Source organism: Leguminivora glycinivorella, chromosome 11 (genome assembly GCF_023078275.1).
Source record: "Leguminivora glycinivorella isolate SPB_JAAS2020 chromosome 11, LegGlyc_1.1, whole genome shotgun sequence".
NCBI lineage: Eukaryota > Metazoa > Arthropoda > Insecta > Lepidoptera > Tortricidae > Leguminivora > Leguminivora glycinivorella.
In genome coordinates, this window is record NC_062981.1 from 10,328,190 (window position 1) to 10,350,529 (window position 22,340).

The window sequence follows — 22,340 nt, forward strand, 5'->3', positions numbered from 1 at the left end:
TACATCTTATGCCATAATCATTGTTTACTATATTAATCAAGTGCCAGAAAATTTGTTTCCCATGAAGTCAGTTTCCATAATGTCATTTGTCAGAATCATCGAAATCAGTAATTACCACATTCCATACCATCATTTGTCATCCAAATTAGCGACCAGAAAAGTCAATTTCCATAATGTGATTTGACAGAATCATCGAAATGCGTAATTATCACAGAGACGACACTACTAGAAGTACTAGAGAATGAATCTGCTATCAAAAAGTAGGTTAGGTTAGGTTAGAACTGTGACCCCCTGGAAAATAAAAATGCTATCAGAAAGTAGGTTAGGTTAGAACTGTGACCCCCTGGAAAATGAAACTGCTATCAGAAAGTAAGTTAGGTTAGGTTAGAACTGTGACCCCCTGGAAAATAAAACTGCTTGAAAAGTAGGTTAGGTTGGGTTAGAACTGTAACCCCTGGAAAATAAAAATGCTATCAGAAAGTAGGTTAGGTTAGGTTAGAACTGCGACCCCTGGAAAATGAAACTGCTATCAGAAAGTAGGTTAGGTTAGGTTAGAACTGTGACCCCTGGAAAATGAAACTGCTTGAAAAGTAGGTTAGGTTAGGTGAGAACTGTAACCCCTGGAAAATAAAAATGCTATCAGAAAGTAGGTTAGGTTAGGTTAGAACTGCGACCCCTGAAAATGAAACTGCTATCAGAAAGTAGGTTAGGTTAGGTTAGAACTGTGACCCCCTGGAAAATGAAACTGCTTGAAAAGTAGGTTAGGTTAGGTTAGAACTGTGACCCCCTGGAAAATTAAACTGTTATCAGAAAGTAGGTTAGGTAATAATATGGGCAACAATTAATATGGCAATAACTGCTTATGGCGTTTGAATATTATATTAAACCATATTATTGCACTTAATAATATGGCTAACAAATAGTATGGCATTGTACGATTATGGAAGGTAATGTTCGGATAAACAACCAGTATGTCATACAATTTTTATGGTAAACAAATCATTCGGGCAAATGAAATTCAGGCAAGTTAGATTCGGGCATATGAATATTATGTTAAATGACTGTCGGGCAAACAATAGACAACCAGTAATTAGTTATCTTCTGATGCAGTTTCTTAAATTACTAAATAGCCTGGTTTGGATTTACAATACAATACAATTCTTTATTAATAACAAAAACCTAAAATGAAACAATGGGTGATTTATTAAATTTCTCGATAATTTCAATTATAAAATAAAATTAGTTTGAATATGATTAGGCAAATTAACAATAATATTTTATGTATAAACCTTAATATAACACAATCCATTTAATATTATTTCAGTAGGTACCTACCTAATCATAGTTGCTCCTATACCCTGTGAATGCCTACTTCTTATGTTTTCCTATTGATGCCGCCGCGAAGGACCTACCTTTATATATATTGCTTGTCTCCCGATCAATTGTGTACCTACCTACCTAATATGAGAAGGTACCTACGGCCTATAGGTCCCGTACCCGTCACACGTTCTAACTCCCCTTTCTCATTCCAGATGGTTCGACGGCTTCAACTGGGAGGGCCTAGCGCAACGCACTCTCGAACCGCCCATAATGCCCGTCGTCAAGAACCCGGTGGACACGCACAACTTCGACCAATACCCTCCCGACGCTGATGAACCACCACCGGACGACCTGTCAGGATGGGACGCCACGTTCTAAAGGAGGAGATGACGCTTTTTGGTAAACTACTTTCTAACCGCGAAATGGCTGACACGGAAACAAATGACTGTCGGAGAAATAAGAACCCGATGCCTATTGATAAGATGAGAAGCAGGGCTTATGACCGGTAGTTTTAAGGTTTGTTATTTAATTTAAAAAGGGGAAATTAGATTGTTTTAAAGAAATTTGTCAAAAAAAATACGAGTCAATTCTTCATAATAAGCATAAATCAAACTATTGCGTTGTTTCTTAACGTTATCGAATATCAAACATTAACAGCTAGCGGCAACGGTTTAAACTAATTTTACTCCGTATGATTTAAAGTCGAAAGACCAAAAAAATGTGCAGTGCCATCTTAAAGAATTATAGCCATTTTGAGATAGAAAATTTGTTTATGAAAAAGACATGGATGAAATGACTTTAAGAGTCATCAAGACTCGATCATAGAGAACGCGACTGGCAACGCTGGCCACGAGAGGTCGCTTTTAGCGTCACTGCGGGTAAATGCGACTTAGATTCGGAGTTGGAAAACATCCTAAGTATATTTATTACGAATTTGTAGTCTCAAAGCTTGCCAAGTTTCAAAATGTCAGAACAATCGTACATTGCGACGTTAATGTTATATTGCCATTAACTATAGTTAAGTGATTAATTATATTTTAACAGGGTGACCGGAATGCCAAAATATCTTGTTACCATATTTCCAATAAAAACGATACAGTCATGTGAATGTACATCAGTTTGGTGAAACTTTTTAATTACGTTTTTTCCCTTTTATTTTTACGGACCTTTAATTTTTACCATAGTCACCATAATATAATAGCTAAGTATGTATAGAATATCCCTTTTTAACTACTGGTGTTGATGACGTTCGATGGGTATTTTATTTTATTTTATCTAAAAGCCGACTATTTTTGTATATAACCTAACGTGTTAAGGCTATTATTCTTACACAATGCAATCGTTTATTCAATTATCATTTATGAAACATATGCTTTTAAAATAACAGTGAATGTTTAAAACATTTCATTATTCCGAGCGTAATATTTGAAAGAGTGTATGTTATTTTGTTATATATTATATTTCAGCATGGTGCTCAAATGGTGTATAAAAGAGTTTGCTATTTGTATAATTCCTAACATACATAACCACATTAGGTATGTATTAAATATTAGTTTATTAGGAGTAAAAGTAATTTATGAATTATATTTTAATATCCAAAAGTCCACTAATCTTTTGTTTAGTATTTTGATGAGTATCTACTAAGGTTAATTTCCTAATATTTGACATCAATTGCCAACAAAAACTATTGGGTTAGTGACAAGTATTGGGACACTTATGTTACGAGTACTATTGTTTAGTCTGTCATGTACTAGACGTGGGTTGCTTTCTCTACTGGTAGCTATCTCATAAACATGACATATTTTAAGATTATTAAGACTATAATATAAATGAGAATAATTAAAATAGTCAATCTAATCCTAAGTCTTCCATTTACCACGTCATTGTAAATATCTTATTAGTAAAATCGATTATAAATAACATTTATAAATAAATTGTGTATGAATTTGTAATTAAAAATTGTTTTTGAGACGTGAATTTATGATGTTGTAATTATGAAATATATTTTTTAATTTATAAGAACACTATTTTTGTAATCAGTTTAGTAATTACGCGAATATTTGAGAAAGTATGTAAAATATACTTTAGTTTAATTCATTGTGTATTATTTACTACCATTGACGCATGTTTTTACTATCAGGACCCTATGCTTATTAGTAATGAACAAAACATCTTTTTATTTTGACAATTGATAAAGTAAGAGAAATGCTGTTCAAATAAAAAATATTATTTATCAATTGTTTGAATTTAGTCATGGAGATAGTTGTTGTATCCACTCATGTGATTGATGTTTTTCATTGGACTCTATTATTATGTAAAACCAAAGAGGATCGAGTATTATAGAGAGTTACTGTCGAAGTAAAATGTGTAGTCACAGTGCATAGCCTGCCATCTCTTGACACAAGCTTAAAACTTTTGAACCTCAGTTTTGACAATTTGGCCCATATTCTTAGCATGATATATTTTAAAATGTCAAATACCTATTAATATTAGCGCCATCTTAGCTGAGCGTACCCCAAAGGTGTAATGCCATCTAGGCCACCCTACCTTTTTCTGTATGGTACTGAGGTACGTTTTTTTCTTAGACTTTATCTATCTATACGGAGTTATATATGTCTTTGGTAAAACTAAGAGTGTCAGCTGTGGCCTATTTCACCACAGTGACATTGACACTGATAAAATGATCAGTGCCTATGTCTGTTGATAAGTAACATTATTATTCAGCGTCAATGTTTCTTTGTTGAACTGGAAATTAACGGCGAAGTTTAGACAATTCGACGTCAGCAACGTATAGGGTGCAACCTGCAATTATTTTTTTCAGAAAATTGCACATTACCCACCTACGTACAAGGTGCTATCTGCTACAAAAAAAATCGCAGATTTCGCCTTGTACGTTGTTGTCGTCGAATTGTTACTGTGGGGAAACAGGCCACTGTGATCCAGTCAGTGAGCGGGTCTTACAATAAGTCTATGTCATATGAAGTACATGAAAAATGAAATCAATAATAATTTTATTCTACGAAATGAAGACCATTTATTATCTAAATTATTCTAAATTAACATTTTAAAAATGAACACTGAGTATATAATTTAATCTGGGTACAGTGTCTACAACTGAATGCTTCAAGCTCACTATTACCTTTCGGGTGGCACGTTTGGAGGCACTGGTCCAGATATAATAAAGTCTGGCAAAAAAAAAAAAGCAACATCTAAGTATCGTCACGTTTACTACATACCTCATCCTCCTTGCGCTATCCCGGCATTTGCCACGGGCCATGGGAGCCTGGGGTACGCTTTGAGAACTAATTTTATACATTTTCCCCTCACTAGCTCGGAAACACGTGTTTTGTCCTTTAATACCAGCGGGTAAAAACGCATTTTATCCACTAGTGGGTAAAGTAATTTGACCTTGAATAATGTCAAATTAACTGCTTTAAAATTGATAAAAGTAGGCGAATCTAGTAATAAAGATGAATTACCACCTGTGAAACTACTGGAAGCAGTGATAAACGCATTTTTTACGTTGTAGTTTCCTCGCTATAGTGAGGGGAAAAGTTTTGTGTTACACTCGGGTGCAAATGTATTTTACTTCTCGTGTGTTAAAAAACTCGCAAGTTCAGGATTCTATTCTCGAACCACTCGCTTCGCTCGTGGTTCATCTATAGGATCCTTTCACTTGCTCGTTTTTCAATTCCACACTCGGCGTTAAAATACAACTTTGCCCCCTTGTATAACAAATAACTATTATCGATTTAAAAGGGACGACTCAACGATGTTGCCACTAATTTCTGCTTTTGCCAGGCTGTATTTTCATTTTAACTGTCATCATCATCAATAATATCTTCGTTGTTGAAGTTGGTATCGAATTTCAATTTAGTCGGAGAGTTCATTACTGTGTTTTTGTCTGTGACACGATTAATGCGCCGCCGATTGATAAGAGGTAAAGGTAAATTCTTTAAAACGCGATCTGAAACAAGTAAGAAATTATTAACACTTGTATAGTATGAATTTTTTGAAACGAACGTTTCTAAACAAAGGTATTGTTCCTTTTGTGTTGAGCGGGAGCTTCTGTATTTGCACGCGCTAAGACAACAAGAAGCAACTGTATCCTGATAATTGTAAGGTTCAAATCTGTACAGCAGCAAATTTGAGATAGATTATTTTGGAAATGTGAAGCGATAGACCACACCGCTATAGGTGCGAAAATACAGCGTTTCTAATACTTTGATACTTGGTGGTGGTGCTGTAAGTAATGAAACACGTATATTATCACTGTTATTTTTTATTAATGATTTTGTTAACAATCAACAATTGTATATAGCAATATATAAATAGTAATTACATAAATATTAGGTACAAGTCTTGATAAATAAAATAACATAAATAACTAAACAAACCGTAAACCGTATTTATAACAAAACATAACAATGGCGGTCAGATTGAAAAACCTTATCAGTGTTTATTGTCACTTTGCGATGACACCTTAAGGTGCCAGGTGCTTATCAACCTTTTAATCTGGCAGTTTCGCTGTTTAAACGTGTTATTTTTATTATACAGACTGACATATTACCGATGATTATTATAACTATATGTACTATACTTACTTATAACCTAGAACCCGCCTGATGGGCACTCGAGAACTTTGTTCAGATGCAGGAAAACCCGCTTTGCCATATAAGCGGGCGGTTACAAATTAGGTACGACTAGCAATGCACGATCGAGAAGTTTCCAAAGTTGCAGAACATTCCTCATGAGAATTTTCGGTAACTTCTGAGAATGTTCTCGAGAACGAGAATTTATCAGAATACTTAGTAACTTCGCAGTTTATACCATAATTTCGTCGAACTCAGCAAGTCAAGACGTAGTCCCGTGGTAGTGCGCTGGCTTCGTGTGCCGATGTTCTCAGGTTCGATCCTGACACAGCAATTCCCGTTTAGTTTGTACATTTGTATCACGTCTCCGATTTGGATAAAAATTGGTAGGCTGATAGAGTCCACGATGCTGAGCAGGATCCACTAGGTTTCCCAAAATGTCCTAGGTTGATTGTATGAAACTTTCCTTTTTTGTTACCGAAAATGTATAGATATCTGGTAACAAAAAAGGAAGGTTTCATACAAACTACACAGGACATTTTGGGAAACCTAGCGGATCTTGCTCAGCATCATGGACTCTATCAGCCCACCAATTTTTATCCAAATCGGAGACGTGATCCAAATGTACAAACTTAACGGGAATTGCTGGACAGCGATCTTTTTTTTTTTTTTTTTTAATATATATATTGGCATGACCAAAAACAGGCATCAAGAAATAATAGTTCGGTACCTAATTTAAAAAAGTCAGGACTAAAACTGTGATGTCTGAAAGTCGAAATGTTCCCTGAAGTATAGTGAGAATTTAAGCAACTTATAGTGAGAATTTAGGTAACTTACTTATCACTTATCAACAAAATTGCTAACTGTAATAAACAATATTATACCCATAATAACATATAGTTTTATATTATGCCCATTTAAACATTATTTCAAGTATATTCTCTTGTTTAAATAATAAATTGCATGTTGCGGGAATGTTCTGCGAACATTCTCAAGAATGTTTCCGCTTTTTGGGAATGTTCTGCAATTTCTACATTACTAGGTACGACGGATTCTGACGTAGTGCACCATTTTTCGGCGGACAGTGAATGTGTTATCTTTATGAAGCAATATTAAGTCCAAGTTACTCACCAACTGGGCGGAAGATTAGTTCGTCAACTTCTTCTACCAATATGTCAAACAACTCGCAAGCTGCTGCCTGTTCAAAAGAAACATTAAGGACGATATTAAACGATCAAACTATTATCCCAATTCGAACGTAGGTACATGGTACCCTATCAGAATGACATCTAACAAACAAATCTAACAAAATTATGATTCAATTATTTGGCAATTTATCATTACTTACAAATTCAATTACTCTCAACAAAACTAACTCGAGTGACTTCAAATATAAAAATAAATAAAGCTTATACACCCTGCGCGGGCGATAGGTACCCGGTAGTTTTAGGGTCCCAATACCATGCTCAATAACATCTATACTAATATTATAAATGGGAAAGTGTGTGTATCTGTTTGTTTGTCCGTCTTTCACGGCAAAACGGAGCGACGAATTGACGTGATTTTTCAAGTGGAGATAGTTGAAGGGATGGAAAGTGACATAGGCTACTTTTTGTCTCTTCCTAACGCGAGCGAAGCCGCGGGCAAAAGCTAGTACCTACTAAAAATTAAATTTCCGCAACCTAAATGCCTATGCTAACGAGAGACGTTAGCATAGATATTTATTAGTTATTGCAATTAGATTAGAAGTGTAATTATTCAGAAACTACTTACCAGTATTAATACGGTGTATAAAAATATTTTTCTGTCCATCTTCAACCACGTCTAATATCGCAATGCCTTCGAAATGAAGGCCTACCTCGGCTGACGAAATGACTGAATACTTATGACAGCTGCTCAAACAGCAAACATGTATTGTAAACTCTATTATTAAATTAATTATAATGTTAACAAGGGTTAACATAAGGTTAAGGTTAAGGTTGTAAGGACAACGGCGCATATGACACGCGCGGCGCGTCATGGTGAACCTTGAAGGCTATAGAATCAGGCGTTTGCGGAAATCCATGAAAATCAAAATCAAGAAATTACTTTGCTAATCCGCGAATAGACAATGTGCCAGTCAATCACTTCTACATGCATTCTCAATTAAACCATGGTGCGTTCAAATTCAAACCTTTATAATAAACACGGGTTGTTTTTGGTCTGTAGCTGCATGAAGCAGTGTGTTCGCGGAGGAAGTGTTGAAGAGCATGTGTTAAAAATGTTTTGCTTATTTAAGGTTGGTGAAGGTAAATGTTAAAGACCTTTGGTAGGGTCTGCTAAAAATAAAAGGAGTACATCAGTACAACCTAGAACCAATTTACGCTGCGGTTTTATTATTTATGTTATAAATTGCAGCGGCTTTTGCTCTCACCAACATGCTGATACAAAAACTAAAATGTAATGACAATACTAAGTAGTGGTCTACCTACTAAAAGTAGGAAGTTCCGGTTTAAAATCCTCTGAGAAAGGCGACAAAAAATTGTTGCAAACGGTACGAAGTTATATATTTATTTTATAAAGTACACATTAAAAAAGCAGCTACAGATGTAGTGCGAAAAGATTTGCCTTCGTATATTGTTACGGAAACGTACGAACGTGTCATGCTATTTCAGTCAGTCTCAGCACAAAATGTACTGACATTGACTGAACTAGCATGACAAATACGGATGTTTCCGGAAAAAATACTACATCTGTTCCTAGTTTGTGCAACTATTTAAATGAAAATTGAAACTAATTCAAACGGGTAAGAGGGTTAAAGAGATGAGTTTTTACGGCCGGGCAGCTTAAGTCCACTATCTGCACCCAACAACCGAGCACCGTAGAGGGATTTGCTTTTTCAGTCTCCCGAGTTCTTGCCTTTAGTAATGACTTAAATAATAGTTATTTGTTATACAAGGGGGCAAAAATGTATTTTAACGCGTGGAATTGAAAAACGAGCAAGTGAAAGGATTCTATAGTTGAACCAAGAGCGAAGCGAGTGGTTCGAGAATAGAATCCTGAACTTGCGAGTTTTTTAACACACTAGAAGTAAAATACATTTGCACCCGAGTGTAACACAAAACTTTTCCCCTCACTATAGCGTGGAAACTACAACGCAAAAAATGCGTTTATCACTGCTTTCAGTAGTTCCACAGGTGGTAAATCATCTTTATTACTAGATTCACCTACTTTTATAAATTTTAAAGCAGTTAATTTGACTTTATTCAAGGTCAAATTACTTTACCCACTAGTGGATAAAATGCGTTTTTACCCGCTGGTATTAAGGACAAAACACGTGTTTACGAGCTAGTGAGGGGAAAATAAATAAATAAAATAGTACTGTTGATATTCGGTTTTGAATAAACCTTTCTCAAACATGCAATGAAATATTATCTTGTTCAGGGTCTAATATTCACAAGGGAAGTGATCTATCAATATTATCTTTACGTTCCTTATAATGCAAACGGAAGTATCGCTTTTTGGGCGCAACAACTCGAGAGGTCTTAAAAGGGATTTCACACTACTTTTCAGGCTTGAGCCCTGCAAAGAAAATCTTTATTTAATTTTTGGCAACATTGTCATTCCTACAGCTCGTTGGTTTGACCAAAAGCAGGTAACTACCTGGATCTACCTTTGGATTATTTTTAGGGTTCCGAACCAAAAAGGTACAAAAGGAACCCTTATGGTGCCGCTCTGTCCGTCTGTCTGTCGGTCCGTCTGTCACATTCCTAAACATCCCGAGAACTACTTATGGTATCGCTTTGAAATTTGGAATACTTATGAACATTGTTAACCACTACAAATTGAAAGTATTATTTTTTTAATTTATTAATATTAATTATAGAAAATGGCCAAAATGAAAGGGGGGGCAAACTGTAAATGTCAAGTTACTAGGTCAAAAGGGGTATCGTTAGAAAGAGCTCAAATTGTACATATCAAAACTATTTTTTATAATTTTTTTGTAGTGGCCTCCCTCATCATTCCCATCATGTGGTCATTTTCCCGGCCTCTGATGTAATGTACTATTCCGTGTTCTTGTACCTATTTACATAATTTCGAGTCACCTTCTTAAGCATGACTCACACTAGAACGGGACGGACCGTCTACGGAACGGCGCGGGACGACGCCGTACGGCAGCTCTACGGTGCGCCATCGCCTCCTGCCCGGCTCCGGGCCATACGATTCGAGTACACGCAACCGTTGAGTCCACGTTCACGACGCGGGACGGGGCGGTCCGGTAGCGGGCTGTCAGACCTAACTGAGTCGCCCGAGCAACGGACTGTTTGTTTATGTCAAATGTCAGTCAAATTGAAAATGTCATTTTAAGGAGAAAAATGGACCAAAGTACGAGACCAAAATTTTGGCTTTTGCGGAAATAATAGCTAACGAGGAATCTGCAGCTTTAACAAGACAATTGGGCGTTCATTCACTTTGGCGCACTCGTTCGGAATAAGGGCTACTAATTATATGCAACATTAGTTAAAAATAAAAGTCATTAAGACCTACGACGACAAATTCAGTGATTATTTTCACATGACTCAAGATTATCACGAAATTAATAGTAAAATAAAGAACACCATTTCAGAAACCCATTTCCAGCAAACGCCATCAGGCTCTTTGCTTTAAGGTAATTGCTCAAGGTTTTAACGCATTCACTGCCACCAACGCATATACGCGTTTTCGTTACTTTCACCACTTTGTGACTTTGCCTTTAGTGCCTTCGACGCACAATATGTGAGTCCTGACTTTGTATGTCATGTAAACATTAAATTAGTATCGACTCACATGTGCGTCGGAGCCACTAGTTTATACGAAAGCGACTGCCATCTGACCTTCCAACCCGAAGGGTAACTAAGGCCGTACTGGAATTAGTCCGGTTTTCTCACGATGTTCTCCTTCACCGAAGAGCGACTGGCAAATATCAAATGGCATTTCGCAAATAAATTTCAAAAAAATCATTGGTATGAGCCGGGGTTCGAACCCGCGACATCCGGGTTGAAAGAAGCACGCTCTAACCACTAGACTACCAGTGCTTATACTTACGAGAATATATGGTACATGTAGTAAACCTAATTTTATGTAATTTGTATTTTTTTGTCTAGAAGGGAAAATGGGAAACTAAGATAAACAAAGAGTATCTGTTGTTTTTCCTATTTCTGTTGATAAGATGTCATTCTTTACTATTATTCACACGAGTAAAAACGCATTTACTTATGCTATACAGACAGTTTCTGTGTAAAGCACCAAAATGTATGTAACTAATATAGTTAACAGCATCATAGGGATCTTCCGTATAAACACGAGGAAATATAGTAAGTAGGTAGTATTAACTTATTATTGCAGCTTTTTGAACGCGGAGATTCCTTCGAAACCCTGTCCCTCAATTTTAAGATGGGGCTTTCGACTGTTTACGTTTTATTGAAATACGAACTGATGAATTTGAGGCTGTGGCATTTAACTCAAATACATATCTACATTGTAGCACCTGCTAATAGTGGTTCAGTCCATTTAATAGTGGTTCAGTCTATTTTAATAACAAAAAATATTTTTAATAGCCAAGAGTTTGCTTTGGTTGGCTCACTTCGCTTGTTCACTCCGCGCCATAATGTTTAGATCCCCCCACCATATGTATTACATAGTGGCTAGTGATCCAGTCGTCGTCGGTTCATACATATCATATCCAATCACCAAATATTTTTTGTTTTATTGTCTATAATTGTGATTTACGATTAATTTTGCTGCTATACCAACTTTAAAAAAACATTGATACTTACTTATCTTCTTACTGGCCACATCAATCTGTCAAAATTTCATGTCAAATTCATCGCTTATTCATCAATGTAATCTAATGCGTATAAAATATAAATATTTGTGTAAAATTAATATAGGCAGTAAAGTTGTTAAAAAGGGATACATTTATTACTCAAATAAGTTAGACAGCATGACAGTAAAACCAAACCATAACAGTGAAACAGAAGGTACCTATTTTGTACCAGTTAATCTTCGGGCTAGATCTCGCTCGTGCGAGGAGGCCCTAAAAGACTTGTGAACCCCTTGTGAACGCCCTCGGTGATCCTTAACTGGCGTGAACTGGCGCAGGATAGGGCAGAGTGGCGATCTCTTGTGTCGGATCTCGTGTGATCATCTTTGGGTCGCTGAGCCAGTGAAGTAAGTAAGCAAGTAATCTCCTGGACAAAAAGAGATGAAATACTACTGGGTTCCTTATAAGTGTCATTGAAAACTACGATACCCACAGATTCTATCTGTGAAAATACCAGCATTCTTGCTAAAACGTGTGTTTAGTTTTTCCTACCCTGTACATACCTTGCTGCGCTTTAAAAATTGCGTGAAGCGTGACATGGTTGCCTTTGATATCCCATGGTACCAGTGGCAGCAACTGGCCGAAAACCGGCCCATGTGGCGTCGTGCTGTCCACGACGGTCAATCCAAGCACGACAATGCCTTGTTCTTCTCTTTGAATGATAAACGCATGAGGTGCCACGAGCAGGTCTCCAACCCCCACCCACCTGGGAGGGCATACACTTGCCGCGTTTGTGGACGAGGGATTCTCTCTCGAATTGGGCTACATAGCCACGAAGTGTCGTTCGAAATAATTCGGATGCTGCTTAAATCATCTGTCATCCTATTATTATACATAGGTACCATAATAAAAACCCTATAATCAAAGACCCATGCTTATTGTTTGTAAACCTGCTTTCAGATTATGAGTATTAGCCACGATATAACTCATGAAGGAGGGAGAACCTAGAGAACGAACCTATGGAACGAGAGACGAAGTTGGTCATAAATAGAACAGGAGCGATGAGATATTGGGTACGTGCAAAAATTTATTTATTTTACTTTGAACCCTTAAACATCTGTTCCAAAGACAGTCTCTTTGTACCCTTCTCCCCTGCTTTAGTACCATGTTATACTCGTAGCTCAACTTGACTGTGATAATGACTTTAAGATGAAGTATTTTTCACTTTTCCGTTTGTCTGACATATCGTGAAAGTTTACAGCTCCGAGAGCCACTAGCTTTAAAACTAAATATTGCTTTATTATTGTATTCAGTGATATTCCGTCGTAGTTTGCTATGGAACCCTACAGAAATGAGTATTACATGTAATAACCTGGTAACGATACGAAACTTGACTCAAAGATCCAAATTGTTAGATTACAGCTAGTTCTTGTCTTGTTCTTCAGTTATTTCCTTGGAAAGAAAAAGTCAAAGACAAATTATTTTTGCCACCACGTGCGCGCTCTTATTAACAATGAATAAGTTATGTAAGGGCTTTAATTATCAAATTCTGTTTTTGTAATGCATACAACATCTGTGACTTAGAAAAATGGTTATAGTGTTTAGTATAGTATACAATATATATTATTATAAATAAGTTGCCAGGCCTTAATAGTGTACTTTTTTAAGTCCATTGTAACCATGTATATAAGACCATGGATGCAATAAATATGTAGTGAATATGAAAACTTGATGGTATGTCTATTTTATATTTGTGTTTTTTAGATTTATGTCACACATTTTTTGAGGTAATTGCTTTTGTGTGTAAACTTGGATTTTTGGTAGGAATATTTACAATTAAGGTTGAACATCTTTGGTTTTGTCTGGTATTTGTCAGAATTCATTCCATAGTTCAACTATGAGAGGCTGGAAGTTGCTTATTATTTTGTAGTTATGGCTAGAGAACTGGGATTTCTTAGGAATTTTCCAGCCCTTGTTCATTAGGTACGTCTTCGCACTAATTATGCACCAGCCATATTTCCATAAATCAATTCTAAATTCAACATTATACATAAAATAATACCTACGTAAAAGACGTCGAACAAGGTAATGTCATTAAATATAACAGTATGTTGAAAGAAACAGTAATGTAGTATACTATATGCAGACCTTAATTTTATCATATAAGAGGCAAGCGATCAGAAACCATGGACGTCCTCAACACCATATGTTTGTGTTGTACCTACAGTTTGGAATGTGTAAAACAAAGTAGGTACGTAGTTTGAACGTATAGTAAGTAGGTAGGTATACACTCGTATATACGACCCTTAATATATGACTAAAATATTTCTTTGTTTATCTAGGTAGATGTCATTCCCGTCGTACTCGGTCGTACGTTCTATTACGTGAATTACGTCGTAGTAAAATGTATTCAGTTTGTTGTTAGGTTGTAAAGTTAGATATCTGGGGCAGGGATACGCAAGAAGTCTAGGCTATGACGTTTCATCATCCTCATTGCGTTATCCCGGCATTTGCCACGGCTCATGTGAGCCTAGGGTCCGCTTTGATAACTAATCCCAAGATTTGGCGTAGGCACTAGTTTTTACGAAAGCGACTGCCATCTGACCTTCCAACCCGAAGGGTAACTAAGGCCTTATTGGAATTAGTCCGGTTTCCTCACGATGTTTTCCTTCACCGAAAAGCGACTGGCAAACATCAAATGACATTTCGCACATAAGTTCAGAAAAACTCATTGGTACGAGCCGGGTTCGAACCCGCGACCTCCGGATCGAAAGTCGCACGCTCTTACCGCTAGGCCACCAGCGCTCTAGGCTATGAAGTTTATAGGTATTTATTAAGCCGTGGCAAAAGTAAGTGGTGGCGGTAAATGGATCGTGATGTAGCTATAGAGTCGTCTTTTTTTAAATACCACGTCGGTGGCATACGATCCACATGATGGAAAGCGGTCACCGTAACCTATGGACGCCTGGAACTCAAAAAGTGTCATTAGAAACTTGTACACTCCTTTTTTGAAGTACCCCATACCCTCAGAACCAGGAATACCTCGGCAGAACAGGGGCTCATTCCACAGCCATAGCGTCACAATCGCGTTCTTTCAATGCCTTGATTGCCAGGAGTGGTATTGAAACTTAGGCAGTTTCATGTGCTCTACCTGCCCCTTATGAGAATACAGGATTGCATACCTATTTATATGTATAAGTATGTGTATGTATGTATATAGCTGAGCGTTACTGTTCTAGCCTCCTGTTTCTCTCTGCTCTCCTTTCGCTCTTGTGTAGGGGCGCGACAGAGCCAGACTGCGTTTTGTTTGCCATGTAGCGTTAACAATTTGTCACTTCTGCTAGGCTGGCAGGTGAAAATAATAATTGCAGTAATAAATATTAAACATTTGTAGTTAAAGGTTGGCGCTTCCTATTAACTATAATGTACCTGTATCAGGAAGACCCGCTTTGTAGATTTTGTTATTTGCAGAGTAACAATCAAAAGAAAAAGCTTGTTATGCTAGTGCATTTTTTTCTATATAGAAAAATAATGCATATGCATTGTGTTCTCGTGTGTGTATTATAGTGACAGGTTTAGAAAGATTTGATCGACCACTGTAGCGATACGACCACTGTGTAGATGTGGCTCAGGGTTCAGCTCGTAGCCCGAGGAACAGGATCAGCAGCAATAACGTAGACCACGCCTTTAGATTTGTATAGTTTTAATGAAGAATAAAGTATGTTCTGTACAAAAATATATAGTAAGTGCGTAGGTAGGTATATAAAATGGGTACGTATGCGTGCATCTAGTAGTGACATCAATAGTAAATTAAATACCTTGAGGGGGTTCGATCTCTTTGTAGCAACAACTTGGACAATCATAGGCCGCTTAATATCGACGCTGGCTCGCTCCCGATAATGTACGGTCGGAAAAAGGCGGTAGGACCATGTGGCCAGAGGGATGAGGATGACACAATTACACACACTAATAGTCGAGTCTGTACGAAAGTACGGTTCCTAAGATACAATTTGCAGTCCATCTGCATCAGCCGGCAGCCCCTAGGATTCACGATTTCATTTCCTTTCCACCCCTTAACTACTAAGTGTGGCTATGAAACTTGAGCAGGTCGATGTGCTCTTTCTATCCATTTTGGGAATACGGGCGTGAGTTGTGTGTGTAATGAGTGAGTTGTGTGAGTAAGGGGTCTAAAAATTGTGATGAGTCATCATGGTTTACAGCACTAGTCCATAAGAGAAAAGCGACACCAAGGTTTTTTATAGGGCTGATTTCAATACAGTTACCTTTTCAGGTCACTTAGGCCTGATATATTTTGACATGTTTCATATCGTATTAGTATAGGAAAATAGCTCAAAAGCAAAAAAGAAGTTTCACGAATGTTGCACGCGATAGACAGATAAGACCATTCATTCATTCATTCATTCATTTATTTATTGATAAAATAATATATTTTACATGTCAGTGTTCTTACTTAACTTAATTTTAATTAAGTTTAAAATAGGCACTTATTATTATTATTAGTGTTTTACATAAATAAGTAGGTAGATGCATTATAATATTCTAGTAACTACCAATGATAATTTGGGTTCGAATCCCGGTACGGGCATTTGTTTGTGTGATGAGCACAGATATTTGTTCCTGAGTCATGGATGTTTTCTATGTAAGTATGTAAGTATTTAAATAATTTATAAAAGAAGACCTATAATGGCTATAAGGCCAGGCCGGGCAATAGTAACTGCAGGGAAGTAATAACTAATCAGAATATCTTCCATATTTTACATTATTCACTGTATTTCTATATATGTCCAGATAGCGTGTAAGCTGTTTGATAATTTCACCGTGGCGTGGATGGATAGGATATACCAAATGATCTTTGATCTACACGCTCGTGTAGTTTTCGACGAAATAGGTTGTATGCGCGTGAAAGACGGCCTCTCAAACATTCTATAAAATAGGTGGATTTAGTGTGATTTACATTTTTTTCTATAGTTAGTTGCATAATTATACATATACACCATTCTATGTTTATTTGTAACTCAATCTTGAGATTTTTATGTTTTGATAGTATTTTAGCGATAGTTTACGAGTAAATTGCTCCGCTCAAATTGCGATGGCAGCGAATGTCGACTATTTGGTAGTATTAATTGCCCCGCCATATTTTATATGAAAATCAACAAAAGTAGTGATGTACTCGGTTCAAGATTTTGCATCGATATTTATACGTGATTTATTTATTTCATTATTTTAGGTTATGGAGATCCAACAGCTAGTATTACAATATAACACACAGCGGTTCTGGCTCTGGAAAGGGATATATTTATATTTTATGGAACGTCATAGTGTATAATCCATTATTTTAAGCATTTAGGCTCCTATTGTACTGATTATGAACAGAGAATAAGCCAGGGGTGCGCGGGTCCGCGGTATATCATCTATGGACACAGTACCGACATATTTCTAATAGGTACAATTCCTATCACTGTTTAGTATAGAGACCAGTTTTAATTACCCCGCTAACATCTTGTAAGTGTTTTTTTTTTAAACAAACGGAGAGACCTACATACAAAATGGGTGGTTTATTTAGTTTCCTTATGCTTTGACAAACTACATGATAACCGGATTACCAATGTAGGTTCACCGTAACGAAACTTATTACTAATTATCAATAACTATTTCTGCCATCTCATAGAAAAATCGCATTGTAAAGTATACGCAATTTTCATTTTTAGATGAGAGCCAGAAAATAATAAAACATAGATAACTAATCTACAGTGTCAACCAATTGTTAGTAATATTAACGTAGATAGTAAGTAGGTTTAGGCAGTCAAAGTTGTACTTTATATTTTTACCTTAATATTTATTTATAATACTTTCAAAGCCTACTAAGTAATTTCAATCTCACAGGCAGATTCTCCGGTCGCTGCTTGCTCCTCATACCCACCCAGAAACTCTGCCGTGTGTCTGCTGATATTAATGCTCTGCACTACAATGTTAGTAACCTTTGCCCATTATTTTTGTATATCACAATGAATCGAGAATTTTGACGATACGCACATCATGGATTAATTATTTTATGTTTTGTAAGAAAGAGAAATAAATATATAAGATCATCATAGGTAAGTGTGCCATACTTTTTAACCGCCGCCTCATCGTCGGTTTTTTAGGGTTACGTAGTCAACTAGGAACCCTTATAGTTTCGCCATGTCTGTCTGTCCGTCCGTTCGTCCGTCCGCGGATAATCTCAGTAGCCGTTAGCACTAGAAAGCTGAAATTTGGTACCAATATGTATATCAATCACGCCAACAAAGTGCAAAAATAAAAAATGAAAAAAAAATGTTTCATTAGGATACCCCCCCTATATGTAAAGTGGGGCTGATATTTTTTTTCATTCCAACCCCAACGTCTGATATATTGTTGGATAGGTATTTAAAAATGAATAAGATCGTTTTTTGATAATATTAATATTTTAGGAAATAATCGCTCCTAAAGGAAAAAAAGTGCGTCCCCCCTTCTAACTTTTAAACCATGTGTTTAAAAAATATAAAAAAAATCACAATAGTAGAACTTTATAAATACTTTCTAGGAAAATTGTTTTGAACTTGATAGGTTCAGTAGTTTTTGAGAAAAATACGGAAAGCTACGGAACCCTACACTGAGCGTGGCCCGACACGCTCTTGACCGGTTTTTTTTTTGTAATGTTTGTTCCACGATATCTCCGTCGTTACTGGACCGAATTTGAAAAAAATATTTTGATCGAATGTATATGCAATATGAATACAGATTGGTCCCATTTTCCTCAGAACCCAGTTCTGATGATGGAATCCTGGAGAAATCGAGGGAACTCCTCAAATCTGAAAGGCACATATATGGTGATTTTTGTGTTTTTTAAGGAACAGCATGCATTTACGTCCAGAACAGTGACATTTAGTTCAGCGGAACTGCTGCTGATGGTCAGAACCGAACTCCTCAAATCTGAACGGCACACTTTTAGTGACTTTGGTATTTTTATAAGAACAGCATGCACTTACGTCCAGAACAGTGACATTTGGTGCAGTGGAACTGCTGATGAAGGTCAGAACGGAACTCCTTAAATCTAAACGGCACACTTATTACTTTGGTAGTTTTGTAAGAATAGCAACAGTGACATTTATTTAGTTATGTTTGTTAAGAATATTGAAAATTTTGTCAAGCTTCGATTTATTATAATCGGATTCAGAGGAATTGAGGAAACTCCTCAAACCTTAACGGTATACGTATATTAATTTGTGTTGCCATCAAATAATGAAAGTACTAAAAGCCGTTTTTTACAAATACCTACACATTTCTACATAATCCAACATTCGCAAGTATCTTTCACCAGAACCCCAAAGGCGGCGGTTTTTTTTAATTATATTAACCGACTTCTTTACCGAAAAAGTAGGAGGTTGTAGGTATATAACATATTTGGGGCTCACATTTGTCCATGTTTCATAGTATGTTCACCGATTACGTCGAGACCCGTGGTCAGATTACAATAATTCTGTTTTTGTTTGAAATGAGCTACCTCCAAAGTAGTCCCATATTAATCTGGAGCTGTTCTGATGATGGGATCTATGAAGAGTTGAGGGAACTGAAATTTTAAAGGCACATGTATGGTGATTCGGTGTTTTCTTAAGCAACTCGAGCAGTTTCTCTCAAAAACGAGTACTGCCATAAAGTGGACCTGATGCGCCCCCCCCCCTCCATCTCCCCACTCACTACTAACTACTAATAGACTTATTTACTACTACTACTATCTTTCTCGATGTTCATTCGTTATAATTTGTTTCAGACTAACTGTTAGAAGGAGATCGTCCAATGACGGCGTTCTTGTGCTATCAAATAGGTACCTAATGTGAAGATAATACCTAGATTTCTACTCGTCTAATACCTCGCCTACCTCGAAAAATTCAATAAATCAATCAATCAAAATATTTATCGTTGGCCATGAGTTACAGAGATGTTATTATAATGTATGAACAATAGTCTGCATGTCCTGCCTCATCAGAGAGGCGTACAATATAGTTTATATTCTGGCTTAGTAGTAATATAGAACGAGTTTAAATACTTAGGTAGCATAATCATCAGCCACTCCAGATGTATACCACTGCACGAACAGCGATGGCAAAGGGGTTTAATTAAAAAAAACCTTTATAGCAACCCTAACTTCGTAAGGCCCAGACTTACTCTTGAACTAAAAAGGTACACATTATTTAGAGTGATACAAATTCAGTATAAATTGTGTACTAAATCCTCATTTAATGTAAAATTCCAACAAAAGGGGAAGTTGCAGGAGAGCATAATTAGTCACGATTTAAATATTTCTAATAATAATGTGATCCAGTAGGTACCCAATACCCATAGACCCGTAGTGTCCATCAGGATGGCGTGATAGATGACTGAATAGTCAAAACATTTGCACAAAATAACTGTACCTATAGACACAGAATATATAATAGTACAAGTACAGAAGGCCCACTGCTTTGATGTTCACGAAATGCCGCCTTTTTAAATGCCTACAAAATTCTAAGAAAGAAACGAGCCGCACGTGCGCAGCGTCGGAGGATAGGGTTGCCTATGGTTTAAAACGCATTAATTCTCACATAAATAGTTATACTATACATATATTCAAGTCTTGGGTACTTTCTAGGTATATATACAGTATTTATATATTTTTGTTACAGCCTTCAGCATCACAAGCCTTATTGAACTTTTCCGTTGGACTTAATCAATAAGATCAGTTTAAGATTGTCATATTTTATTAATAGATGTCTATTTAACTAAGCATTACTAGCCATTCCACATGTGGACATCGTATATGAACCTTGAAAAAAACTCGCTACGTAATGAAACAATAGAAAGTGCGAACGTGCGTTCCGTGAGAACGCGCGCCACCCCTGATTAGGCCGCGAACTCGCGGCCGCCAGCATGTACTTGTAGCGCGGCGATAGAATCGCGGAGTGAGCCGCCCCTGCTATAGAGTAGAAAACTGTAACTCAATCAATGAAACATTACTTAAATAGATAGTTACATAGATACGCCGTTCTGATGTCAGCTTGGCGCGCATAGCCGTGTATCGCCCCAACGTGTGGAAACTAAATTTCTGGAACATAATATATATCAATAAACTGTACCTCACTAAACTGCCAATTATAACATTTAAATCACACGTGATATTTATTTATTTATTTAAACTTTATTGCACAGTAAAAATATACAGTTACAAAAGGCGAACTTAATGCTACATGGCATTCTCTACCAGTCAACCTTTAGGCCAAACAGAGAAGACCAAAAAAAGGTACGGGAAAGGGGCGGGTGATATCGGTTAAATCAACAAAGAAAAATTTTATTCAACAACAACATACAATCACGCCTGTGTCCCATAAAGGGGTAGGCAGAGCACATGAAACCACTAAAGCTTCAGGGCCACTCCTGGCAAACAAGGGGTTAAAAGAAAAACGAATTTTATTGCTCTGGTTTATTTAATCCTTGAATGACATGTATCTATGTTTGCCATCAATTTGCAACAGGCGCTTGTTTTCTCGTAACACAATATGTAAATGAAAATGAAAATGAAATATTTATTTTTCAAGTAGGCATATTACAATGCGCATATGAACGTCAAATAAAGCTACGCCGGCTCTAACCCTACGCCTCAGCCTCGAGAAGATTTCAGTCCCCCCTCAGTTGGGAGGGGGGTATCCACTATGGGACCGGCAAGAAACTCGGCGGGCAACTTCTTTTCAAAACATTACATCTTATAACTAACATGCATTAAATAACAAGATACAATTTAACCTGCAAAAGTATTCATCAAAGAATATGAACAGACTAGGTACTCTATGGAAATTAATTTCAATAAATTATATTATTGCTTAATAATACGTCGTTCTTCTTCAGAGAAAACATATCAAATTGTCACAGAAGAAAAAGATAATATGAATCTCAATGTCATTAAATATGTAATTTACCTACACAACATAAAATATAAAATATTTGATGTGCTTTCTTATCTGAACTGTGTCCTCTATACATAATACAATTATTTTAATTGCTATTCGTTTTTTGTAGTTTCTGGTTCGGGCCATGCATGTTTGTCTGTCAAATAGTCCTCGACTCTGTAATAAGCCTTTAACATCAATGATTTTTTTAAGTAGTTCTTAAGAGCTGGGAGGGGTAATCTCAAAGCAGTGTCAGGTAACTTATTATAAAAATGAATGCATTGCCCAACAAATGACTTCTGTACTTTACGGACACGAAACTTCTTTATGGCAAGCTTATTTTTGTTTCTAGTGTTATAATTATGGATATCAGAATTCTTAGTGAAACAGTCTAAATTCTTAACAACATAAATTATACTATCATAAATGTATTGGGAAGCTACAGTTAAGATATTAATTTCTTTGAAGAGTTCTCTTACTGATTCACGTGTTCCTAAGTTGTAAATAGAACGAATGGCTCTCTTTTGTAATACAAAGATAGTCTGTATGTCAGCTGCTTTGCCCCAAACCAGAATACCGTATGACATTACACTGTGAAAATAACTATGATACACTAGGCGAGCTGTCTCAACATTAGTCAGTTGCCTGATTCTCCTAACGGCGTATGCGGCTGTAATTACTAGCTTT

The 22,340-nt window shown here is 36.6% G+C and overlaps 1 protein-coding gene across 4 annotated transcripts in view; it reads left to right on the forward strand.

Moving 5' to 3' along the window:
* Nucleotides 1-3,333, forward strand: part of LOC125231496 (cGMP-dependent protein kinase, isozyme 2 forms cD4/T1/T3A/T3B) — a 166,386-nt gene extending 163,053 nt beyond the window's left edge. For all 4 annotated transcript variants that reach the window (XM_048136984.1, XM_048136985.1, XM_048136986.1 and 1 more), the window contains one exon: nucleotides 1,533-3,333. In XM_048136984.1, the coding sequence (XP_047992941.1) occupies nucleotides 1,533-1,698 (166 nt within the window). In that variant the 3' untranslated portion in view covers nucleotides 1,699-3,333. The remainder of the gene's footprint in view (nucleotides 1-1,532) is intronic.
* Nucleotides 3,334-22,340: the final 19,007 nt, after the last annotated feature.